The 26,375-nt window shown below is 39.8% G+C and overlaps 1 protein-coding gene across 1 annotated transcript in view; it reads left to right on the forward strand.

Moving 5' to 3' along the window:
- DHX37 (DEAH-box helicase 37) overlaps positions 1-26,375 on the forward strand; it is a 1,097,190-nt gene that overhangs the window by 434,822 nt on the left and 635,993 nt on the right. The window contains exons 16-17 of the mRNA XM_044068525.1: positions 9,006-9,238; positions 14,247-14,358. Coding sequence (XP_043924460.1) covers positions 9,006-9,238; positions 14,247-14,358 — 345 coding nt within the window. The remainder of the gene's footprint in view (positions 1-9,005; positions 9,239-14,246; positions 14,359-26,375) is intronic.

Below are 26,375 nucleotides of genomic sequence, written 5' to 3' on the forward strand. Positions count from 1 at the left end.
AGTTCTATGAAAAACATTACATAAGCAGAGATGCTTTGGGTTACCTGGAAAAAGAAGCGACAGAGGAAGTGTGAAAATATAAAGAACAAAACCCAGAGATTTTGAAGGGTACTAAAAAAGAAACCTAGGCATGAGAAATAAAAATGCATCTGATATGGTCCAATATTTATGCAAAGGAGAAATCCAAACTAATCCATACAAAAAATGCACCTCCAAAGATATTTGAAGAGAGATACGGGCAGGGGTACCCAGATGCAGAAAACTTCATGATACAGATAATAAGAAAATAATGGGTAACGTAGAACAGATGCTTATTAAGGTAGAAATTAAACAACTTGAAAGTGAAGTTGTGGATTACCTGTGAAGTGAAGGTTATTTATTTGTTTATTTAACATTTGTTAGTCCAGAAAAGTTAGTGTAGAAAAACCCGGCACAGGTAATGTCACAGCATGATAGAACAATGAGTCCCCCAAGGAGAAACGGGTGGAACAGGAGACATCTAAAGAAGAAATGTGGACATGAGAAAGAAAAATGATTTGATATGGTGAAATATTTATGCAAAGGAGAAAGCAAAACTAAGCAAAAAAAAAAAAAAAAACAGTACTAAGGATATTTAAAGATAAATGCAGGCAAAGGCAACCAGATATGGAAAATTTCACAATACAAAAAATAAAAAACAAAGGGGGAAGTAGAAAAAAGGCTTAATAATAGAGAAGTTAAAGAAATGTAAACGGAAGTTCTGGATTATTTGCAAAGTGAAGGATTTAGTGTAGGAAATCCAACATGGGTAATGTCACAGTGTGATGAAGCAATGAGTCCCCAAACTAAGGAGAAGCAGGTGGATTGGGAGGCATCTGATGACTCTTTTGTTAGCTGTGACATATTTTTTTCATATTGCACAGAGCTCATTTTGCCCATTTCCGAACTACTTTAAAAATTTTATGTTGTGGCAGCAATGGTAGACTCACTTTCTAATGGCAGAACTGTTTTGCAGGCTATACAAGTCTATTATACAATGTATTCTCACCACTGCCATTAAAAAAAATTGTGATGACCTGCTGTCAACAAATATGTGATGTACATATGTATGGTCTTTCAATCCATATTGCTGCAAAACCAATTAATATGCAAGGAACAGTTGGACCTAAGGGTGTCCAATAAATGTACATTGCTGCCTTGGATAATGGCCAGCACTTCACGGAGCATTGCACAGCAGAGTTAGTTTCACTTACACAGTGTGTTATGGTCCCACAGTAGTAGCTATACAGTTTCTTCTATAGAATTTGACACAATTAAATATTGCATTTTTACTAAAAAGGCAAGTAGAATGCAACTTATCTTTAAAGGTCTTGCTTACATTTTCTTAATTTGGTACACTTTAGTGCATCTTAGTTCTGTTCTTCTGTGTTTCCTTTCTGAAAGAATAGCTACATTTTCCTTTTTCTTATTGCAGCTCTTCAAAGAATACACATAAAGTGTTAATTTTCTCTATTTGGTATATGTGCTTTTGGAACAATGTAAGTTAACCTCCAGTTAAGACTTAATGTTTTGATTGCATGATACCTTGCTTGCAGAAGGTATTTCAGGCTAACCTGTTCCCACAGTGTCAGGATCTGTAATTTTTCAAAACCAACAAACACTTACTGCTGGGGCTGAAGAACCATACACCAAAATTCACCACCAACAATGTTAATGTGAAATCACCACCTTTTATTATAAGTAAGAAGGACAAACCAATAGTTTAAAAGAAATTGATGGTAATATGCTAACAGCTTTTTCACCCTACTATTAGGACTTCATCAGAAAAGATTTTAAATGCTCTAGTCTTAACGCTTTTTATATAACTTCTGGTTCCCTAGGTCATAGCCTCCATTGAACCACCAACGTTTTGTTAAAGTTGTGTACCTACTTCCATTGTAATCAGTGGGCTATCTAAATATAATGAATTCCGTACCAAAAGTTGTGTACAACAAATATAGTAGATTTCGCGTTATATACAATAATATTTCAAAAATCTAAGTATATTTAAAACATTAGAAAATTGAAAATTAAAAAAAACTTCCCATATATTATACATTTACATACAAAAACCAGAAAGACTGTTTTGTATACTCAAAAAGACTGATTGTAAAAGACTGTTTTCAAAAAGAAAAGGAAACCCTTTTCTTTTAAAGCATTTAAAAAAAAAACAAAAAAAGAAACTTTTATAAAACCTTTTTGAAAACTTTATTAAAAGACATCTTAACAAGGTGTTATATACTACAACTCCACGAAAAAAATCTAAGATGTCAGTATAGTCTTTGATTTTGTTTGACAAGAAATTATTTTAAAACCCCATATATCATACCCTAACAGTTAGTAAATAGTAATATAGATATTTGATTAAATACAAAGTGACTGTATAATATAGTATAAAGACTAGAACTTGTTATAATCTAGCTGCTCTAAGTTTTAACACAGAAGCAATAGATATATTATCATCATCATAAAGGACTGGACAGCATGTAGATGCAATTTCCTAGCTTCTCTGTAGCTGGCTTGGGAGATTTGGGGCATCTTGAGACAAGGTAGTAATTGTCTCATGTTTACGGACAACCACTTAATCCTTAAAGAAGCAAACACAATATGCAAAAGGTGTACTTACTCAGTGCAACTGGAGGCTAAACTCTTGCATACATTTGCACATCAGGTTGTCAAAACCACACACACAGCACCCAACTCATATAGCACACAACACACACACACAGACTAATGTATGCTGAGGCACTTAAAAGTAGTCTTCCTAAACAAAGACCACCTAGATCACCCGCTGTCAAAGCTATGTCTCAGCAAGCCCAAAGGCACTTTGAATAAAGCAACACTTAACACCACACATACTGTCACTCTCAGTGGAACACTAGACACTGAGCCCCTAAGACAAGCAAACAGACTTCTGACTCTTGTCATAGGAGACTCCATTGTAAGATATACTAATGCCCTTGTAAACAGGCTGAACAAGGAGAAGATAACTGTTGGTTGCATATCTGGAGCCAGGATCTGTCAAATCACACACACATACTGAAGTTATTATGCCAGAGATACCAGTATGACGCCATCATAGTCCATGTGGGTGTAAATGACCTGAGGGTGTACCTCCCTGGACGATATGAAGCGAGATATTATGGAGCTTTCAGACTGTGTCTGAAGGTGGTATGAGCCTGTCATTGAGCAGCTTATTGCCATCGTGGAGGATGATGCCACAATACGAGTAAAAATTATTGATTTCAACAATTGACTGTCTTTCTGGATCCAATATTTGTCATCTTGGGAAGATGTGGTTAATAGACCACGATGCTTTATCGAGGATGCCTGCACTTTTCCCCTCTAAACTTTCGAATACTGGCTAAAACTTTTTCCACCCCAGTTGTGTCTTATTTATGCAATGCCAAATTGAGAAACCTACCAACATAGCAAAATCAACTCAATTGAACCTCAAGGTGTTCAATGCCAGAAGCCTAAAAAAAAACTACACTTCCTCCAATCCCCCTTCAGACTCAAGAATATAAACATCTGTGCAGTTACTGAGACATGGTTTAAAGAGGCAGAGAGTACCCTGGCAGTGCAAGGTTTCAGTGCGTTCCTCCAAAAACTAGCATACTTCTAGGGTGGTCATACAAAAATGATGTGCTGGAGTTCCTCAGTGGGCAGATTACCATAGACAAAATCCTGTACCATATCCTAGGCAGTTATAGGTCACCCTCCATGTCCTAAGAAGCTTACACTGCATATATGGAGTTGTTGGAGACACTTGTCATCCAACCTAACACCTTACTCATGGGAGACTTTAATTACCCCTCTACAGACTGAATCCTATGCGGCTTCAGATCTACAGCCACTGAGATTCCTGGACTTTGCAAATACAAACACCCTTGATCAAATAATGAATATGCCTACTAGAGACTTCAACATACTGGACCTTGTGCACACAAATGTTGGAGAACACTGCACCCCCACAATGTCTCATCCTCCTTGGTAAAGTCTAACCATAAACCTGCCTCCTTCAAAATCAACTCCATAATCCCATTAAAACCAGTAACAAAAAGTTTTCCAAAGCAAATTGCCTTTTATTAAGTGGTGGTTTGACAAAATTCAGTGCCCCTCCAAACCCTGAGAACACAGCAGTGTATGCTGAATTGCACTTAGAAACTCTGTACAACCATCAGTGTTTGCATAGAGGCTGCTATACCTATCAGAACTAAGCCCAGGGCTAGCCCTAGAAACAAACTGTCCTGGTGGCATCCCAACTTAAACAGGATATACAACAAAAGGAAAAAAAAAATTAGGCAGGGTAATTCCTATAAAGATAAAATTTCTTTCATTAAACTAAATAGGCAACTAAGAGGGCTAATTAGGTCAACAAAGCCAACTTTGAGGCTAAGATAGCCTCTCAGGTGAGAGAGAACTACAAGGCCTTCTTCAGCTCTGTCAGAAGCCTCAAAAGCAGCACACAGCAGCGTGCTGAACTGGTGGTTAATGGTGCCACATACACTGAGCCTGGTGATATAGCAAGCCTGTTAGTGGACATATTCAGTTACAACTTTACCCCCACCCCAGCCATTCCCCAAAAATACCCTCAAGCATAACCCCTCCCAGTATAACTAGGGAGCATGTACTGGCTGCTCTCACTAAAGCCAAGAACATGGCCTTATTGGGCCCAGAGAACTTCCCAGGATGCCTCCTGCACAGTTTAAAATACGACTTACCAGGACCCCTGGAGTCATTATTAAACTGTAGTCTTAAAACAGGCTTTGTGTCATGTGAGTGGAGAACTGCGACAGTTATCCCCCTTCATAAGGGAGGATCCATGAAAGATTCTGGAAACTACAGTCCCATTAGTCTGACTAGTCTTCTTTGCAAAGATATGGAAAGAATTATCATGGAAATTATCATCAAGGACATAGGCGACCTCCAGATACTGGATCCTCCGCAGTTTGGCTTTGTCAAAAAAGGTCATGCTTACTGTGTCTGGTTGACTTCTTTGAAAGGGTCAGTAAGGCAATTCATGAAGGAAAGTGGTGCATACTGCCTACCTAGATCTGGCTAAAGTATTTGATGCAAGATCCCACTCTGGCATTGTCAACAAAATTGTGGAACTAGGTAGAAACCCTTTTATAACATGATGGATTTGTCTCACTGATAGGACCCAGAAGGTTAGAATCAATGAAGCCACCTTCACAGAGAGTCCGGTCTGTAGGGGAGTCCTCCATGGCACTGTACTAGGCCCACTCCTTTTTGGCATCTACTTCTCAGATGTCAAAGCCAATGTTAAAGGCCTAAGGCTATCCAAGTTTGCATATGGTTGCAAACTGGGAGCAGTCATTAAATCGCCCCAAGATGAGAACTCCCTTCAATAAGGTCTAACACAGACACACGCTTGGTGCCAAAAATTGCATTATAGTACCTTTTGGGCAATCTACCACTCCGAATAACTTTGTCATCAATAAAACACTCTTAAAAGTTGATTCACTAGTCGGGGATCTAGGAACTCATGTAGATAGTAGCGTAGCCTTTGACCAACGTGTCCAGTAAAGTAAGAAAATACTTCTATGTCAACTCAACTTATAATATGCAAGGGCATGGCATGTAGGTCCAGAGTGGTCATCATGCCACTGTACTTGGTCCTCATCAGACCAATCATAGAGTGTAATGGCCCCTTTGTTATGTACCTGACCAGAAGTGCAGCAACTGAATTTCCACAAAGGTTCCTTACAAAAAGAATACAGGGAGAAAATAAAATGTCCTACGCTGGTCACCTCAAAGCTGATCTTTGCCTAGCATACAAAGCATCCTTGGACCCTGTTTTGATTCATAGATTCATAGATTAGTACTAGACTAACTGCCCTTGTGGGCCATTTTCAGCCTAGCCAATTACCCCATGTGAGAATCAAACCCTGCACCTTGTGTTTGTAAGGTAAACACCTTAACCATTTTGCCAACATCCCACCCCCTGAACCTTTTGTACATCCCCAAAACAATCAGCATTAGAGCTACTAGATTAAAAGACCAAAAGTTTGCTTGTGACATTAATAGGACATGTTGGAGAGACAGATATGTTTCTCAGAGAATTCCCATTCCCTGGAACAGGTTCCATGTGAAGCAGCATTCCTCTCTATAAGTGTTTAAGCTCAACTTGGACCAGTAGACGGTTAATTGGAAGTTTACCCTGTTCTAATGCCAGTGTCTCTGATGATCAGAGGCAGTCAGTAAGTCTCACCCCTTGTATAAATGAAATTTGCGGGTCACAGTTGGGTTGCATGGCTAAAGTTGTAAGGGCCGTAGCGGTCATTAGCCTAGCATACACCTATGAACATTTAATTAGGTGAAAACTGACATCTTATTAGAATATACTATATGGTAACCATTTGAAATGTCAGGACCCGCTAGAGCAAGTCCTGACACACAAAGACTGAATCTGTGAAAAAAAATGGGCTTACATATACTAAGTCTGAGATGCCCACTTCCAGGAATTTTCACTTTTCTACAAGGTTTGGTGATCTCAGAGTTTGTATATAAGTTTGGGAATGTTAGGGTGAAGGGTAGCTTGCCTTCCTGCAAAAAAGAAGTTTAAAGGAGAAGAGAGATATGTTAAAGATTCACTCTTCCCCTAGATTTTCAACCTGTTCATTTATGGTGTATCGGCAGTCTACATTACAAGTGCCAGCATTTCCATAGGGAGCTCTTAATATACATATGGCTTGTAGAGTACACATACACCATCAGGAAACAAGATAAATACATTATCTTGTAGCATTGCAGTGTATTGGCATGTTATAAGTGAGAGAGGTTTTTACTCACTCGTAAAGCAAAAGTTAGAGTGGAACATACAAACAGTGGGTAAGGAGGAGAGGAGGGGAGGAGAAAGCGAGTAAGTGCTTGTTAGCGGTGGTAAGTGGAGTTGATATGAGAGACAGGAGAATTAAATGCAAGGGAAATAAGAGCAAGAGTAACAGAAATAAAACACGGAAAAGGAGCGCTGGAGGTGTATATGGGTATTAGAGGAGTAGGAGCTGAAATTATTAGCCAGGAGCACAGCATGTGCAAAGCCAGAGTCAGAGAAAAATACTTCAAGACACCAATTGTACCAGTGATTATTTAGAATTTAGACAAAAGCCTCAAGAACCACTTGCTAGACAGCTTTAAGTGTAACTGTTTCCTCAATATGAAGAAATGTATTGCTTCTGTGTATGCCAAAACCGTTATACTTGTGCGTTAAAACACATTATCCAAACATTAGGACTTGTGTGATTCTGTGCTTCACGCACTAGTCATCCTGTTGAATTTATGTTTTATATTTGTTACTTGTTTGTCATGAGCTCTTATTATATTGCTGCCTTCCAGATTGTATAACTGTAGCTATATGTTTATCTTAGCCGTTTGTCTAAAGTTGTGACCAAAAAGGATAATTAGACCAGCTTCCTTACCTGGTTAATAAAGGCAAAACAAGTAATGATAATTTGTGGAGCACAGCCCATTAAAGGGGATCTGGGGTAGGTTTAGCAAAATAAACTGTTTTTGATGACTTTGCAGACTAGGCTGATCAAAAAAATCAGAGAAATGTTCATTAGTCATCAAAAAGTACCAAATGTGATGAGTATGGTTATTTTATTTTATTTTACTGTAGTATGTTAACCAGGACATGGCTGTGATCCCACTGGACCATTTTTTCAGGCCCAGCCCGGAAAATGTAGAGTAAGATTCAAAATGTGAGTACAAAACAGACGTGGGCCGTGGTAGTCATTTGTAATAAAATTAACATGTTATTAGTAGAATTATAATTACAAACCGTGATTAGCAATATGGTATGTATATACACCTTAACTGCCCAGATTTTTGCCTCCAGTTATCATCTGTTCTTCATAAAAATAGTTAAAATTTGGCCCTATTTTTTGGCCTTTGCCCCCCAACTATTTTGGTTTTGTCCAGATTTCTTGTGCTACAGGATTGAGAGGTATGGTTATATAAGTACAGTATGTGCTTCTATACAATGCCTTTCATTTAATAACAACAAAACATAGCCTGTGCTATACTGTCATACACGTATGAGCTAAACTTGAAGTTGATTTTAATTCATTCTGCTTTCAAATATCTGTACATCTAGAACATTCAGTGTGTCATTACTGCAGTAAATGTTTGCTTTAAACATATTGGTGTATTATACACTTATTTTGTCTTACAATTCAACTTCTTCATTTTCTGATACATATTGCTGTATACTGTTAAAATATGTAATAATAGTGTTCTGTTCATTGTCTTGTGTTAATCACCTGCATTTGTCAGCATTACTACATAAAGTCTGTATTCAATTAATTGTATTGCGTTGTGCTGTCTTCATCCCTGGTCTTGGCTGGCAAGACCCCTTGTGGCCAGTTCATCCACCCAGTTAAACAAACAAACAATTAAATATGTTAGTGTCTGTATAATTCTGTTATTTGCAGTATTTTTAGAGGTGAGGAAGAGAAAAGAAATGGGAGAAAGAGTGATATTTTCAAATAAGCAGCTAAATGTTTTTAATTACATTTTATTTTCAGGTGTTTGGTTTACACTTGCTATCAACTAGGAAGCATTTGAATTTTTTTTGCTGGTGTTAATTTCCTTATTTGTACTAATAAACTGACACTGTTTAGTTATGTAGAATGTTCTCCCCACTGTGCCTTCCATTTTGCTGAGAGAGGCAGATGTCCAGGTTGTTGGGTAGAGACAGTTAGATAAGGAAATCCCTGCTTCCATTAATATCCTTCATAGAACATTCTGCCTGCATTCTAATGGCAGCATCTGTTGTTCACACTGCATAGGTGTCATTGTCTAACTCCAAATGTGTGCTTTGCAGTCTGAAAGAGTAATCAACATAGTGACAGGATGAAAGCTATAATTTTACTTCATCAGGTTAAAAAATCTTATTTGTTTGAAAGTATAAAAAAAGAGTGATTTACTTCAGTTATTTATGTGTATATTTTAATTCTAAACAGGTATTCCAGCCTGCTCCTGATGGCACAAGGCTCTGTGTGGTAGCGACCAATGTGGCTGAAACATCGCTTACTATTCCAAATATTAAATATGTAGTAGACTGTGGTAAGGTGAAGAAAAGATTCTATGATAAAGTCACTGGAGTCTCCTCTTTTAAAATCTGCTGGATTTCCCAGGCTTCAGCAAACCAGAGAGCAGGCCGTGCTGGCCGTACAGAGCCAGGTCATTGTTATAGGTAAGTAATTTTTAAACTAGTGAGTCTGCATAACTGTTCATACCATTGTTTCTTATGTAGCCTGACATATTTCATTTAATAACCCTTGTTGCTTAGTGCAATTTAACCACTTAACATGTTATTTAATGTCTTTAATATGAACACTTTGCACATTCGCCGGTTTCCTCCCACATTCTAAAGACATGCTTCTGGAGCATTTCTCCCCGGGCCTCCACTGAAAACAGGATCTGTGGAACCTAGTTGGACTTTCCCGGTCAACAAATGTTAAATAAAATAAAAAATCTAGCACCTTGGCCCCCTTTTTATCTAGAAATATTTGTTACTGTTGTATATCTGGTAAAAATGACACTAGTAGTCCTTTTTAACAACAACGTTGGATATCGCTGACTTTTTTATAAAGTTTTACTTTAACAGAATTTAATCATTAATGTAAGGTAACCTGCATTTTGTTTGACATCCTTGATTAAATATTGTTGTGTACTTTGTGAATGTTAAGAGTTTGATGGTAATGGGGCTATTCACCCAAACCTTTGTCTTCTGTACTTCCACTATATTATGGTACCATTGTGTTTGCCCAATGGAAAAAAGTGTTTTGTGCCAAAAGACCTAAGACCTACGGAACCCAATGGCTAAGTCATAGTTGTACATAACTGCTTCCCTTTGAGTTAATTTTGTAATATACATCACCATTGCCTTTGAATGTGCCTTTGTTTGGTTGGCTGGCTGGCTTTCTTAATACACCTTGTTGTGGTGTGTTTTCATAACTGGGTCTCAAACTGTACTTAATTTATTTCTTTCAGACAAAAGCATTCACTTCTGCTGTATACATTTCAGATTTTTGTGTTTTACTTTTCAGACATGTACCTTTTTGGCAAGTACAGTTTGGGGGGCTTCCTGCAGGTTCCTGAATTATGACTGTGCATCTGTGTTATATTAAGAGTCTTCACAGGTCTGAGAAGGATGAACAAGTTTTAAATTAAAAAAAATAAGAGCAGGATTTTAAGCAAAACATAAAACACCTGCCCAATACAGTGGTGTGCTAGGAAAGATGGATTTGACTTGCTTACATTTGCAGAAGTTTCTCCCAGATGTGCAGACTTCTTAACATGGATTTCAACTGTTCTGACCAAACTGGGATTCCAGATGAACATTCAGAAGTCCTCTTTGACCATTTCAAGAAGGTGGAGTTTTATCTATAAACCTTTCTGAGCTTCTCAAATCAGGCTCAGACTTCAGACTTAAGATTTTTTTTCTGAATGCTGGGGTTTACAGCATTGATTTTCATGATTCTTCTCATCAGATTGTACATGAGAAATATTCTGTGGTATCTAAAAAACATATGGATGCCCCACACTTTCATCATTTAGAGATTTAGATGTCCGTCTTCAGCTTTAAATAAAGGGAGCTGCACAGGAGGAGACTACATATATTAGCAGTTATGAGTCTCTCCTTTTTTCTCTCCTCAACCTCCGAGTCAGTCTTTAACTATGGATGCCTTAGGGCAGTTCCTGTGGGGGTAAAGGTTCAAGGACTGTGAGATTCTTTAGACAGACCAAACCAAATTAACTGTACAACACCATAGTGATGTGATGCATCAACATGTTGGGGATAGAAGGTTGTACCCTCTGTACAGGTTGGATATGATCTTTTGGGAGTTAGCTGTTCAGAATCCTTAATCCTCCCACGCATACTACTGGCTTTCAGAGCAAAACCTAGCAACAGACAAACCGAGCATAACTAGGACATATCCTCACAAGTACAGTTTGAATGAGGGAGGTATTTCAGGTATTGATCCAGTCCTGAGAAACACCTCATAGAGATCTGTTGGCCTCCTTTCAAAATAGAGAATAGATACTTTTTTCATTCTCTTTAAGGGAATGTTTCTTTTATGCATTCCACTCCTTCCGCTGATGTCCAGGGTAATGCTGAAGATTCAGAAGGACTCCCCAAAGAATATTTATAGTGACACCTTTTGCATCAGGCAGTATTGGCTCTCCCTTTTATGGAATTGGACAAGGTCAGTTATCCCAAGCTTCCTCTCTTCCTGGTTCTACTTACACAAGGCAAAGGAAGTTTGATATACTTCAGTCTAAGGCATCTTGTTTTTTGCTTGTATTCTGATACCGTTTAGGCACCTGTTCTTTGAGGACTTGCAGTAGGTACTAAATGAGACAAGAAGTCTTGGTACTAGAAAACATAATATTGACATGTGAAGACTTTCTAGTTGGTGCCTACCAAATAACTAGGGCCCTACCAGCGATTGTACCATTGGAGCTCAAATATTTGTAAGAGTTACTAGCTTCTAGCTTTCGTACTGCTTTGTCAGGGTATATATCAGAAGCTCGAAAGCTGAGAACCTGGAATGCCACAACCTTGAACTCGGAAGTCAGAAGACTGAAAATACCAAAGCTGTGGAACATCGATTTCTTTCCCAGGGAAAGAATTTGGTGGTCCGTTTCCATGGCTTTTGCTATTTCCTCCACTGTGGTGCAATCTCGGAGTTGGTATATTTAAGTAGGGGGTGTATGGGGGGCACAGCACCCGCACATCAGAAATAGTTTGTAGTGTTCGTTTGTTTCAGGTTTTGTACTGGAACAGAGATTTTTTTTCCTGGGAAAAAAATCGCTGTTCTCAGTCTTCAGAGTATTTCACTTTCACAGTTATGGGTTCGATGATTTCACATTCTGAGTTTTTACACTTCGATTATGTGATATAGACCCCTTTGTCAAGTTACATCTTGTGACCAGTTCTGTTTGTCTACCTGTAGATCGTTCTCTTTCTTATAGGCTCATAATAAGCACTAGGCTAGCTGCCTTTCAGGCCATTTTAAGCCTAGCCAGGTTCCCTTTTTTTGCTTGAAATAACCTTTTGGTTCTAGATTAGCCTTACCCCATCCCATGGTCGATAATTATTCTTAGTTTATTGCAAGTGCCAGTCAAACACCTGAAAATAAAATATATATATATATATATATTACCCCTAATAAAAAATAACTGTTGTTATACTGTAGGTAATTTGAAAGGAGCCTCTGTCCATTAGTAGTACAGGGGCAGTCCTGGGGTAAATTTTCTGTTTCTCATCCATAGATCTAAGTTGCACTTGGAAAATCAACAGGGATAAACTTTGTTTTATGTGGATGGATGGTCTGTTCCACAGCAGCAGTATACTGTTGTTCAGTAAAATAGATTACTTCTCTGTGAAATATACGTGTTCCTCCAAACCATTCTGCTGATGTTGCAGAAGAAATTTAAATCCATAGATCAAGTATTTCTGATGCCGTTTGACTTGCTGATGTGCAGTAAATCCATCAGTAATGATAACTTCATTGTTTTCCAAGGAAAACACTTTTTCATAGGAGTGTTTCACCAGAGATCACCTTGCACATAAGTTGCTCCTTCCTGGGATCTTAACCATCTGTTGCAAAAGTTAACTACATTTCCATCTGAGCCTGCACATCAAGCACATTTAAATTTCATGGAAAACTGTTCCATTTGTCTTGACATCTGCAAGATCCATATCTGAATTGTAAGCTCTCTTGTTGGGTAAACCTTATTTGGTTTGCATTTGGGATAGGGTATCTTCAAGAACAAATCCTTCATTCATGTCCAAAGTTATTTCAAAGTTTGTGTGAATTATGCTATCAATCTTCCTGTGCTCTATCCTAACTCTCAGAACCATGGAGAAAGGATTTTACATACTCTAAACATGCATAGGCAGCTCAGGCACTAACTTGACAGAATTAAGTCACTTAAGCAGGCACTGCTCTTAGGTCACCCCAGAAAATGGACAGTTGTGTCCAGTGGGCCTACCTGGTTAACAAAATGTAGAAAAAAATTAGTAATGCACAGCCATTGCCCTGGGGCTTACAGGATATGCCATGGGTGAGCCAAGGATATGATGAATGTCCCATAAGGCTAAATTACTGTCAGCAGCTGCAAACTTGAGTCATGGAAGTTAGTGTGCCATTGGAATAATAGGAGGTTACCTCACCTATGTATTGCATTGAATGGGAGAATCTGGTACAGTCAATGATTCTCATTGGTTTCATGAGCTTAAACATTTCAATCCAAAATCTGGAGACCGAGAGACATGGAGAGAACCTTTGAGGAGGCCATATGTCAGGCATGCAAATACCATACCAGAGAGTGGGAAGTAAGTGTTTCAAATAGAATTTGAACCTAGGCCTTCCAGAAAGCTTTTCTTGAGGCTCCAGAATGAGCAGAATCTTGAGCCTTTCCTTGAGTATGTTAAGCTTTCTCATTGCACTGCTTAACAACCACATATATTTATTCATTCCATATACACAAACTGAATGTGTGCAGATAAGGGAAATAAGTGCTTCAAGCATAATATGAGCCTATGTCTTCCTCAACATCACTGTTGCAATCACTCATGGAATATTTGAAACCAGACCTTATTCTGGACCACAGTAATATTTTCTAACTTCACAGCCTGTTACATTGTATATTAGAATTCTGATACTCTTGCATTGTTGGCCCATTGCTCTGTGGTTTGAGTTGCTTTTATGACACAGCACAAGTTCAGACATGAAGCCCTGGTACTTGAAGATACCTTGAAAGTGAGTCAAGGTTGCACACACTATGAAAAGAGCACAGATGCTGTAAAGGTACTATCATTTTCACTGCATATGTATGTGTTTGTCTAGATGGCAGGCACAGACTTTATTACATATATCATTTTCCATGAATGTCTTCACTTAGCTAAGTATGCCAGACACTCCCCTTTGTGGCTTCTTTGTTTCATCATTCTGACAGATCCATTTTGAATTAAAGTAGCCTGAGAGACAGAGATGTCATTAGCATTGTAGTTGTCTTAAATCACTGAGGGCAAAAGTGTATTTAATTTGGGAAAGAAGAAATATTTCTGATGAACTGTAATACTTGGTTCTTTGTTACCACTCCAGTAATTTATTGATTATTCTTCATATTTGATTTGAAAAGAAAGGAGGATATGTATGAACAAACAGTTGTTCTTTGTTTTTAAACAGGTTGTATTCTTCTGCTGTTTATGGCGACTTTGAGAAGTACTCTCCAGCTGAAATTTCAAGGCGACCTGTAGATGATTTGGTTCTGCAAATGAAAAGTTTAAATATTGAGAAGGTTAGCTGTTTTGTGTATATATTTTTTGTTTAAATGTACACATTGCCAAATTAATGTATTACTGTACTTTAAAGGTACTGAATAATGAGAAAAAAAAACAAGGAAACCAAGAGATGAATTACCATTTTGCCTAGATTTACAGATTAGTATTAAGCTATGAATCCAGCGCACCATTTGTAGCTTAGCCATAAAATCCCAAATCGTAACTACCCATCAACATGAATAACACCTCATTTTTTATACCTTTCAATGAGGGCTTGAGGGGCCAGAGCCATAGTGCATTTACAATTACCTGTCCATTTGTCCAGGTTGAGCTTAAAGTGGGTCAGGGAGCTACTTACTTTGCATCCAAGGGAGGTCTTCTCCATAAATGAGGAATGTTTTTGGAATATATATCTTACCTCTCCAGCAGGTCCTATTTATGTTTCGTTGGAAGTTTTAAATCTCTTGAGCAGGTGTTTAAGGTATTTGTTTTGTGGAAATGCAAGAAATCACATAAGACTGGATCCTTTGAGGCTCTGTAGGCTAGATAAAAGGTCCCCTTCTCAAGAGTCTGTAAGAAACAGAAAAGAGAGAGAGCATTTTAAGGCTGTCTGGATAGCCAGGGGAAGACATGCCCTTGATTATCAGTGAAGAAGTGCTGCAGTCTCTCAGGCTTTGTCATATGCATAGACAAGTTCGTACAAATAAGCTTTATACTCTGTTGTGGGCCTAGTGATGACAGGAGGAGTAGAGGAGCATGATAACTTCTGTAGATCTAGAAGATGTACCCCTGGTGATAGTCTCGCTAGACAAAAGGATTTTCTAAAAGTGGATACGTGTTGATCAGAAGATAGTTAATTTTCAGTAGAAGTGCCCAGGTTCCTGATGACTGAGTCAACTTTCAAACTGGTGTCACTTGTATGGTAGGTGCACAGTGTTACATTTCTTGGCATTTAGTTTAAGGCCATGGTCCAGTCACCATTTGTTGTTGCATGTTAGGCCCTCCTATAGAATTTGGAAGTCTGATAAGGGGGGTATAACAGCTGTGGGTTTATAGTCATCTGCAAACTTGGTCAGCCACAGGTCCTTTATGTCAGCCTTGACATCAGAGAAGTAAGTACCAAAAAGTAGTTGTCCTAGGGCTGAACCCTGTGAAACACTCTTGGATGAGAACATGCCTCTAACAGTAATAAACTGTGTTCTGTTAGTTTGCTGTTCTTTGGGTAACTTAAAGATTTTCTTTTAGTTTGATTAGCTTATCAGTAATGCCAGAATAAGGGATGGTATCAGAGGCTCTTGCCAGGTCCAAGAAGTCAGTGTGAAATAGTTTGCTTGTGTCCAGTTCAAACAAGTCCACCAAATTCAGGAGGCAGGATCTGTCTTTAACAATCCCAAACTGTCTTGCCTCCACGGTTTTTAGACTGCCTTGTTAACAAGTTCTGTAATAATGCATTCCATTGCCTTACAGATAAAGCGAGGGTTATATGTCTGTAGTTTTCAGGATCATAAGTGGGTGTCCACCCTTATGAAGTAGAATGACTACAGCAGTTCACCATACCTTTAGTACAGATCCAGTGGAGAGGCTGAGATTGAATAGGGCTTACTAGTGTGTCCACTGGACAAGTGTCTGGTGCTGACAGAAAAGACACCCTGATACATTGTCCAGAACTATGGAACTAGTGGTTTTGTCCTTGGAGAGAACACAGGACTTGCTTGTAAGTAATTAGAGGGGGGGTAGTATGGATATGTTAATATGTTGGAGAAGCTTGGGGGGAGAAGGGAGTGATGTTTGAGCTAAATTTGTCTGCTTCTGCTATGTTGGGTCTATCCTCGGGGATGAGTATGCCTTGTATATTAGCTTTGTGCATTGCTGGACATTATTGCTGAGGTATGTGACATAATTGAAGGCAGCCTTGTGGTTGTCCTTATCGTAATGGATTGCAATATTCAATGCATACTTGCTTTTGTAGGATTTTATTTTATTTCTGAGTTCTTTGTTGATTTTTTTTTGAGTTTTCTAGATTGGGTTTCAAATATGCATATATTAGGGTCAGCTATAAGGATTTATTCCTAAATTTGCCAATGCATTTATGTCTTATGGGGACCAGCACCTCAGTGCATGTTTTGGATTGGGCATAGAAGTTATTCAGAAATGGAAGAATGTATGAGATGGGGGTCATCAAGGTGCGGAGTGTGCTAAAATTTCTCCACGTCATCAGCTAGTTGGAGTAAGTTCAGAGTAGTCTCTAAAGACAGAAGGGTGTTGTGGTAAATTGATGTTTACACTCTTGGGGAGTATTAATGAACTGTGATCAGATTTTTCCAGTAATGTGGTAACTGTAGGTGTTGGACATAGGGAGAGGCCATAATGGGGAGAACAAAGTCGAATATTTTTGAACCCGTAGTTGGGACGTAAACTAGTTGGTGTAATCTAAAGACCTGGCATTAATGAAGTCCAGGAATTTTTGTTTACATTTATTTTAGTGCTGTAGTTTTCCCAGTTAATGGAAGAGAGAATTGATATCTTCCAAGAGAATGATGTTATGTTCAATAGGGAGGGAAATAAGTTTGTTTAGCTGTTTATCTTGGGCTACAAGTGACATGTATACCACTAGCTGGGTGTGATGTGGTACTATGGAGGAATTCAAAGTCATTGTCCTGCCTTAAGTGTCTGGTAGTGAATTGGCTTCTTCGGATTGTGGACACACCCTCCAGTAACACTATCATTTTCAACAGTGGGTCTGAAAGAGTTGTAGCGATTGAAACCTAGCATTGCAGAGATGCTCTCACTGTTCAGAAACCATGTTTAAGTTGTCTGATGTCTGAATTTTCAGGAGTCAAGGTCTGTAAGGAGTGCAACTTAGGTTTCCTAGCATTGAGCAGTTCTACCTTTATAGTTTTCATTCTGTTTAACTGTGTAAGTAATTTGAGGAGACTGACCTTGCCTAAGAAAAGGCATTATGGGGTGGGGTGAAAGTTTTGGTCGGTATACTTGAAGCTATGAGGAAAGAGTTGCAAGCCATCCTTATCGTAACAGCTGGGATTTACTGTCACCTCCTCCCAGGCTGATACATATCGAATTCCCTTAGAAAGATAACTAGCTAAAACAGCAATTAAAGTCACATATCTCTTGTTTTGTATTGTGGTGTCATTCTTGGATGTGGTAGGATATTGCTCAGTACTAGTTTCACACTGATTTCAAATGCATATTCTGAGAGCTCCACGAGTAGACATTTCAGCCTTTGAGGAGATACTTGATTGAGAGTCCTTGTTTAAATTTATAGTTCTGCTCTGCTGCTGCAGTGGAGCAGTGTTACTGTAAGATCTTTCCGGAGGTTAGTGCATCCTGCCTCCAGACTTGCATGGTGGGTATGCATGTAGCTATAAACTGTATCAAAGAGTTTCCACAAGTATTTAGACTGTCATGGTAGCAAACGTTCATAGGTGATTACTAGGCTAACAACCACAAGGGGGCTTTTTAAGTCTGTCTGTGCTTTGTAAATAGATCTGACAAGTTTTGATACCCTATGATTATTTTAAGAGATATATGTAGGCTTGGGCATGGGTGGTCAAGCATTTACAGGCTTCCTCTGTCTACTAGAGACATAGTTGCCGGACGAGGTCTAAATTTCTGTTCCAGAGAAGGGGTAGTCTCTGAGAGACATACCTGTCCCCTCCTAAATGTCCTGTTTATGTTGCAGACAAAGTTAAGGTCCCTAGAGTGGGTAATTTTAATGCTGTTGGTTTTGCAGATGTGCAGCAGGTCTGTCACAGCAGGTCTGTCACAGCAGGATCAGAGGATGCTTTGTAAACTAGTCATAGATCCCCTCTCATCAGTCTATACGAGATGAAGTACAGGTTTAGTGCTCTGAGGCAATCTGCGTAGGATATGTTTGCTTCCTGTATTCTTTTATGAAGAACCTCTATGGATGCCCCAGTTGTATATGCCTGGTCAGGTACATACCGAAAAGGTCATTGGTGTTGTGCTCAATGATAGGTCCTTTGAAGGTCGAGTACAGCGGAACAATGACATCTTGGACCTAGGTGCCATACCCATGCTTATAGGTTACGTTACATAGAATGATTCCCTTACTACTGCAGACACAAATGAATGTTGTACCATCCATCATTGGATAAGTACTTTGCATTCCTAAATTGTATGTTTTTCCAGTCAAATGTGGGTATTACTGTTATTTATGCGTGTAACTATTTTACACTCTAAATCATTTAAGAGCTGTGTTTTTACCACTGCATTTAAAACTGCATATTTCTGTACTCTTGTATTTTTGCTGTGTCTGCTGTTTGAAATACTGTTGAATTTAATCATTTCCTGCACTTTAAGTTACTTACACCTCTCAAATGTACAAATTATCGCAGAATATCCATATTTTTGCCTCATATTTTTGGCCTGTATCTCGTAAAATTGTGGTTTTCTGACAAAGCAGTTGGTAATTATTGAGTCCTGAAGTCAGAAAATATAGACAGACATTTAAAATTCAGACTTCATGTCCTTCAGAAAATTCATGCTAATGCAAAACCTGTTATATTGTCAACTAAGTTTGTAAGAGCAATATTTAAAATTGTCCCTATTTTTGGGTCTTTGTGCCCCCATTATTTATGGCTTTGTCCAAATTTCTTGCTCTAAGAAGTTGAGTGGTATGTTTTTTTTATTGTTTTAAGTTATTTTTTGCACTTCATATCCATTTTATGAGCCTGGAATGGTTAGTGCTGCACTTTGGCAGCAATGGAGAGGAGCCTGTTTAATTATGTGCTGTAAATAACTTAAATTATATATTATGTTAGTTGTGATAGACCCCGGACCATTTTACTTGTTTACTGGTTGTTTTGAGAGTGTGTAAAGGCATCATGCTTACTGAAAGCTTAGCGCCACACAGCAAGTTTTAGCAGTGTTCTGTATAGACACAGGTACCTTGAATTAATATTTTCACAATAAAACCACCCTTCAGGCTTTCCTTTTATTCTGTTGCGCAAAGAGCAACTAACTTGCACAGGGACAAGCCCTGCCCCACGTGTTTTGGAGTAGATGCTGTGTAGCTATGTAGTCCTGAAATAATCTGTTGATTAACTAAAAGGACCAGTAACCATAGACCTGAACTTTCCTGCTGTCTCCTTAGCCAGCTTGGTGGATCTGGGTGTCTTGAAGCAATGTAGCAATTGTCTTATGTTTTCTGACAACCAGCTTATTTTTAAACTGATAAGGTACGTTCAACATATATTTACACTATGTCATTGGAAGCGAAGCTGTCACGTATAGGCACTCATGATAACAACCATGCTGTCAGAAATGCAAACACTACATCCACCACACACGGTATGGATCAGGCATTTAGACCTACATATTCAGAGGCATTTAAAAGTAATTTTCCAATAACCCAAAGACCTCCCAGACACTGGGCCTACAACAGCTATCTTCAACAACCCCAAAAGCATTTTGGCATCTACTTCTTGGAAGTAGGGCCAATGTCCAGAGACTCTGGCTGACCAAGTTTGCAGGTAATTACAAGCTAGGAGCTATCATAGAATCCCATAAGACAGTAATATTCTCAGTAAGGAATTAGTGATTCTAAAATGGCTGCTGACTGGAAAACACTGTCTTTCTAAAATGGCTGCTGACTAGAAAACACTGTCTTCTGTGTGCTCTTACTACTGCCAGAAAATCTACAAAAATCACCTGCTGCCACATCATAAAAAAGTCAAAAAAAGGCTTTTTCAATGCAAAACTAACTATAGTCTACTTACTTTTCAAAAAGGTTTTGCTGGGTTTGCGTCTTGGAAAGGTTGATACTTCTCCTCTTCATTCAAGGGGTAATAGTACCTACAGCCACATGTGCTTAGGCCGGACAGTATTGCAAATAATCTATAGAAGCACAAACAAATAAAGGAACGCAAAGAAAAGGGGGAAAAATAAAAATCTGTTCAAGATGGAACAAATGGAAGCACAATCTTCAAAAACTAGATTATCACTAATTTCATCTCCAGAAAAGGAAACATCTTCCAAAAGGCAGAAAACAACCAAATCACAGCCCGAGGCCTCTAAGCAGGCTCAAAAAAAACAAGGGAGAACATCCCTTTACAATTGGGGATCTCAAGACAGCACTATCTCCACTTCAGTCTGAAATATAACCGTTTTCCTCAAAGCTAACCCTTTTTGGCAACAACCTGGAACAAATCATTACCAGACTAGACCAAAATGATGCAAAAATCTTGGATAGTGAATTCAAAATACAGGAACTTCAAAAAACTACTTCTACAAATGAAGCTTCCATAAATGAAATGCAACAAAAAATAATTGATCTGGAAGCTAGAACAAGTCGTAATAATGTGCTGATTAGAGGAGTTCCTGAGAAGTTTGAACTGCCCACCATTGCACAGGAAATTTTTGGACTCTTAATAGATAATAAAGATCTTCCACAAACATTCACAATCAAAAGAATTCATAGGGCCTTGAGAAAATCACAAGCAATGGATATGCCCAGACAAATTTACACAATGTTACTTAATGCTTCCCAGGCACAGTCAATCCTGCAAGCTGCTAAATCTAAGAAGTTTGTGATCTGGAGAGGTTCAAAAATTACATTTGCTCAGGACTTGCCGTTTCGTATTAAACAAGAAAGACAATCCCTCTCGCCCTTCTGCAAGTTTCTTATAAATGTGTTTTTCGGCTTTTCCCGGTTAGGGGTCGCCACAGCGGAACTCCGGTCTGCTAATAAATAAATCCAATAAATTCCAGATGAAGTATCCAGCCATCTTATCATTCCAGCATAAAAATGTAACGTATTCTAAAAAAAACCTACAAGACCAGAAAGCTACATTCCTTAAAGCATTTGGTGAAACTCCGACATCCTTTTATTAACCGTCAAACAGGAATACTTATGTGCCTCTCCTTTTTTTAAATGAAGACTCTAACACTCACTTCTCAAATAAGCATATAAACCCCCTACATGCTTACAAGCTTTGAGTTACTGTTCAATACGCAATGGATCGTACTGTCAGCGATCAAATCATCATCTCAAAACCTTAGTCTCAACAAGGTACCATCTCTTTACCTCTGGATGAAATCTGTCTCCCGAGGCCATGTCCAGGCTCCCGTCTCAACATTCGAATGGTAGGCCAAGAAATTGTGAGTCCCAACTATCCCTCTTGTCCTCAGAGCGCAACAAGTTAATATGTCCTACAGGAATCCTCCTCACTCTTCAATGCGCCGGATCGTCTTGCGACTAATGAGTTCCACCGCAAAAACAAGACTTCCGCCTTTCTCACTGTTCTCTCTAAACAAGAAAATGTGAGCTCCGGTTACAGAGGAGAAGAAATAAGTTATCGCTGAAAAGACTATATTTTGGGCCGTAAGTCTTTGTACAACAAACTAAACCATCTGAACCTTGTAGTGTAAGTGAGACTTTCACGCAGATGTATACAACCTAAAATGTTAACAGTATTACTTTCTTTGGCCAGCTTTTCCTGGAGGTGTAATTTAGGAAGTCTTTCTAGCTCTGTAAGTTTTGTGTATCATATTTCTTGCAGTCTTGAATTTTGTTAGCATTGTTTGCAGTGTAAAATTATAGATGTTACTTCTGAAGATGCACTGTTTATAAAGTCATTTTTGTGCTCAAAGAATTGAGGCCCTGATATCACAATATTGTAATCAAATAAGGAGAGAAAATGCTTGACATTGCATTCTAGAGACCTTGCTTTAGTAGATAAATGAACACCTGTGTAACTAGTTGTAGGTTATACTATGCAGTAATGACAGAACTTTTGCAACTCTTAACTAACCAATAAGTAATGATTTCTTTCTGAAAGACAGAATTCTTCGGTTTACTACATAGCCTAGTATCTACCTATGAACCTATCTGCCCTAGGGCATTTAGAAGCCTAGCCAGAGTGTATTTGGCTTCCGCCTCCCTATTAGATTAACCTACTGTGCCTCTGTAAAGTAGGTCACAGAAGGTACCCTTTTATGATTAGTTTACTGTGCCTCCGTCTAGCAGGGACACAGGAGAGATCCCAGGGGTGAAATTGCGATTTCCCATCCACGCGTCCAAATTTCGCTTGAAGAGGGTCAGCGAGGGGCTATGTCTAACATGAATTGGGATTCTATTCCAGAGTGAGGGGAGTCTCTGGGAAATTAATCTGTCCCTCCAGCATGTCCTATTTATTTTTGTGCTGAGGTTTAGGTCCCTGGAGCGTGTAGCTCTAAGGGACTTGGATTTTTTGAGGTGGAGCATGTCCATTAATTCTGGGTTTGACATGGCTTTGTACGTCAGGCATAGATCGCCTCTGAGTAGGCGGTAAGCAGCTGAGTAGAGCTGGAGTTTCTTTAGTGGAGCTGCATAGGACATCTGTTTGTAGCCCATGATCCTCTTGGTGAGGTACTTTTGGGATCTCTCCAGTTGCCGCAGATGTCGGGTAAGGTACATCCCAAAAGGGGCATTGTATTCAATTATGGGCCTGATGAATGACGAGTAGAGGGGCACAAGGACCTGTCTTGATCTAGATGTGAACCCTTTCGTGATAAGGTGGGCTATATAGAAGGTCTTTCTAACCACTTTGGCGACGTGATTATCAAAGGAGAGATTACTATCTTCGTTGGTCACCAAATCTCTAATTACTTCTTCCGTACTTAATGGATTACCACCTATGTGGTAATTTGTGGGCACCTTGTTTTTCCCAAAGGGGATGACTATGCACTTTTTAGCATTTAGCTTGAGGCCGTGGTTCTGGCACCAACCATCCGTCTCTGTGAGACCCATTTGGAGGATGCTTGTGTCAGCTGGAGATTCGATTATGGCCCCCAGTTTGCAGTCATCTGCGAACTTTGTCAGCCATAATCCCCCCGTGTTAGCCTGAACCTCAGAGAAGTATATACCAAACAAGAGAGGCCCCAGAACTGAGCCCTGTGGGACGCCACTTGTAACTGGTTTGGATTCGGACATGGCACCTGCGATTCTGACCATGTGGGTTCTATCTCTGAGCCAGTTTGCAACCCATCTTGTGATATAGGGGTTGATATTTAAGCTGGTAAGCTTATTTATGATGCCCGAGTGGGGTATTGTGTCGAAGGCTTTTGCAAGGTCCAGGTAGGCTGTGTGGACTACCTTGCCCTCATCTTTGGCTTTGGTAACTGTTTCAAAGAAATCAGCTAGGTTTAAGAGGCAAGATCTGCCCTTAACAAAGCTGAATTGGGTAGGGTCCAGTGTCTGGAGGCTCCCAATGTCTTTGTTTATGAGTTCCATGATAATACGCTCCATAGCTTTACAGACCGGACTAGTCAGGCTTATGGGGCGATAGTTTCCGGGGTCCGTTGTGGCACCACCTTTGTGGAGTGGGACCACTGTAGCTGTGTGCCATTCTTTGGGTACATATCCTGTAGTAAGGCTAAGTTTGAACAGTGACTTAATGTGAGGGTTCAGTTCTTCTTGGGGCTGTGTTTTTTTCTTTGGAGAGGGCAGCTTTCACCTGTGCATCTGTGATGTCAGGGAGGTTACATTCAGTTGGGATAGGCGTTTGCTCCTTTGGGGGAAGGGGGGGAGAAGTTTGCGCTGAATCTGTCTGCCAGGATGTTGGCTATGTCTGTAGGTTCGGTATATTTTGTACCGTTATGCAACAATTCAGAGCATATCTGGGAGTTTCCGCCCATGTTTCTGACATAACTAAAGAAGGCCTTGTGATTATCTTTAGTATCTAGGGCAATTTTTCTTTCGAAACTGGCCTTTGATGATTTTATGAGGGATCGAAGTTTCTTGCTAATACTGATCAGAGATGCCTTCCCTTTTTGGGATTTTGCTCTGTCATGTAGTAGCTTCCTCCTTCTGTTGTATAGCTTATTTATGGCCGGGGTCCACCAGACCATTCTCCTGTTTTTGGAGGAGTGAGTCTTGGTTTTATTTGGGATAGCACGATCCATGCATTCCTGCAGGTGCTCATAGAATGCATTTGTAAAGGATTCTGCGAATTGGGCTGTATTATCCTCTGGCCCAGGGGCTTTGAAGGATTCCACCTCAGTCTTGAGAAGTGCAAAGTTGGCTTTGGAGAAATTCTTTACAGTGATTTCCTTGGCTGGGGGTGGGGACGGGATATGGATGTCTAGGGAAATTTGTTTATGGTCTGATCTTACCAATGAGGGGTTTACCTCTGGTGTGGAAAATAGAGTCCCCATGTTGGTGATGACCAGGTCCAATATGTTGTTCCCTCTTGTGGGAGTGGTGACCAGTTGTTCCATTGCGTTAGAGTTTATAAATTCAAGGAACCGTTGGGCGAGGGTGTTTGGGCTTCAGTAGTTTTCCCAGTCAATGTTTGGGTAGTTGAAGTCGCCCAATAACATAGTGTTTGGAGTGACCTTCATATTCTCCAGTGTTCTCAGGAATGCCAAGTGTGGTTCCTGTAATAGGGAAGGTGTTCTGTAGCAGGCTACAAACCAAAAGGCAGTTTTGCCCGCTGTTAGTTGCACATGGATGGTTTCTGATGCTTCGTGCAGTACCACTAACCTGGAGGTGTAGGTATCTTTGATGAATATAGATACTCCCCCTCCTTTTGTGCTTCGGTCCGAGTTTTGGGGCCGAAACGCATGGTATGAGTTATAACCTGGTAGTGCTGGGATGCTCTCAGGAGCCTTGAACCAGGTTTCTGTTACTGCACAGACATCTATATTCTCCATACTGAGGAGAGTCTCGAGTGCGTGTATCTTGAGGTTTAGACTTCTGGCATTGAGTAGCATTACCTTTAGTTTTTTTATCTTTGGGTTGTCTGGAGGTGGGTTTGTCTTTTGAGCCTTGCCTAAAAAAGGCACTATGGGGGTGGCAAGAGCCTTGGCCAGTATACGAAAGCCTAAGGATGACAGGTGCAAGCCGTCCCTAGCGAAACAACGTGGCTTGTCGATCATGTCATCCCAGGCTGACAGACACTGGATCTCCTTTTAAGGACACCAATACTTTAGCCAATTGTTGAAACTGATCATTTTGTCTTTATACTGTGGCATCATTCTTGGTGAGGGCAAGATGCTACTCAAGGTCAGGGACATACCAGCCTGGGCTGCATGGTCAGAGAGCTCCTCTATGTCTCTTTTCATGTAGTCCAGGGAGGTACGTCTCAGGTCATTCACACCAGCATGGACAATGACGGAGTCATACTTGTACTTGCTTTGGAGTGACCTGAGTGCTTGCGTTATGTGGCGGATCCTGGCACCCGACAGGCAGCTTACAGTGACCTTCTCCTTGTTCAGTCTGGTGAGTGGGACGTCAGTGTGCCGGACAATAGAGTCCCCTATAACAAGTGTATTTGGTGTGTTGTTTGGCCTTATGGGCTGTGATTGTGAGGCACACTGATTTTGTGAGATATGTGATTTGTGGGTATTGTTGAGGGGTGGCTGTTGCTTGGATATCTGCTTAGGAGGTCTTTGCTGTTTAGGCAGATTTTTATTTAGAGCCTCCGAGTATGTTTTTGTGTGTTTATGTGTTGGGTATGCAGATGCAATAGGTCTGTGTGAGACTGGATTTGTGGTGTGGGTGGTTACCTTTTCCTCCTGACTGACTGTGCCAGTCTTGGGTTGAGAGAGCTCTGCCTCCAGTTTGGCTGTGTAACTGCATCTCTCACATGTATTTGAGTTTGTTGGAAGGAGGAGAGGGTTGTCTGTGTACGCAAGGCAATTGTAACATTGCCTCAAAATTCCCAGATTCACCAGCTGGACTGGAGAGTAACCTTGAAACTGACCCTTGGACATACCAGATTAGTATAGGGAACTGTTTTTTTTTTTTTTTACTGATCGGATTAGGGAAGGGAACTGATTTTTCACTTGATCAGGAAAGACCAATCGGGAGTCTAATACTTATGAGAAGTCAAGGAGGGTGTAGTGCTTTAGTTAGTTAGTGTTTCCTTATAAGAACTGAGCAACTGCAGGGCTGTAGAAAGAGAATAGAGTGATTACTTTGAGAGTTTGAACAGTTCTAAGGGAAAAAGTGAAGAGCAGACTTTGTGGAGCCTGGAATAGTTTAAACCTGTTTAGGTGGCGCTGCCCGACG

The sequence above is a fragment of the Protopterus annectens genome, chromosome 4.part0 (genome assembly GCF_019279795.1).
Source record: "Protopterus annectens isolate FY-2018-M chromosome 4.part0, PAN1.0, whole genome shotgun sequence".
Taxonomy (NCBI): domain Eukaryota; kingdom Metazoa; phylum Chordata; order Ceratodontiformes; family Protopteridae; genus Protopterus; species Protopterus annectens.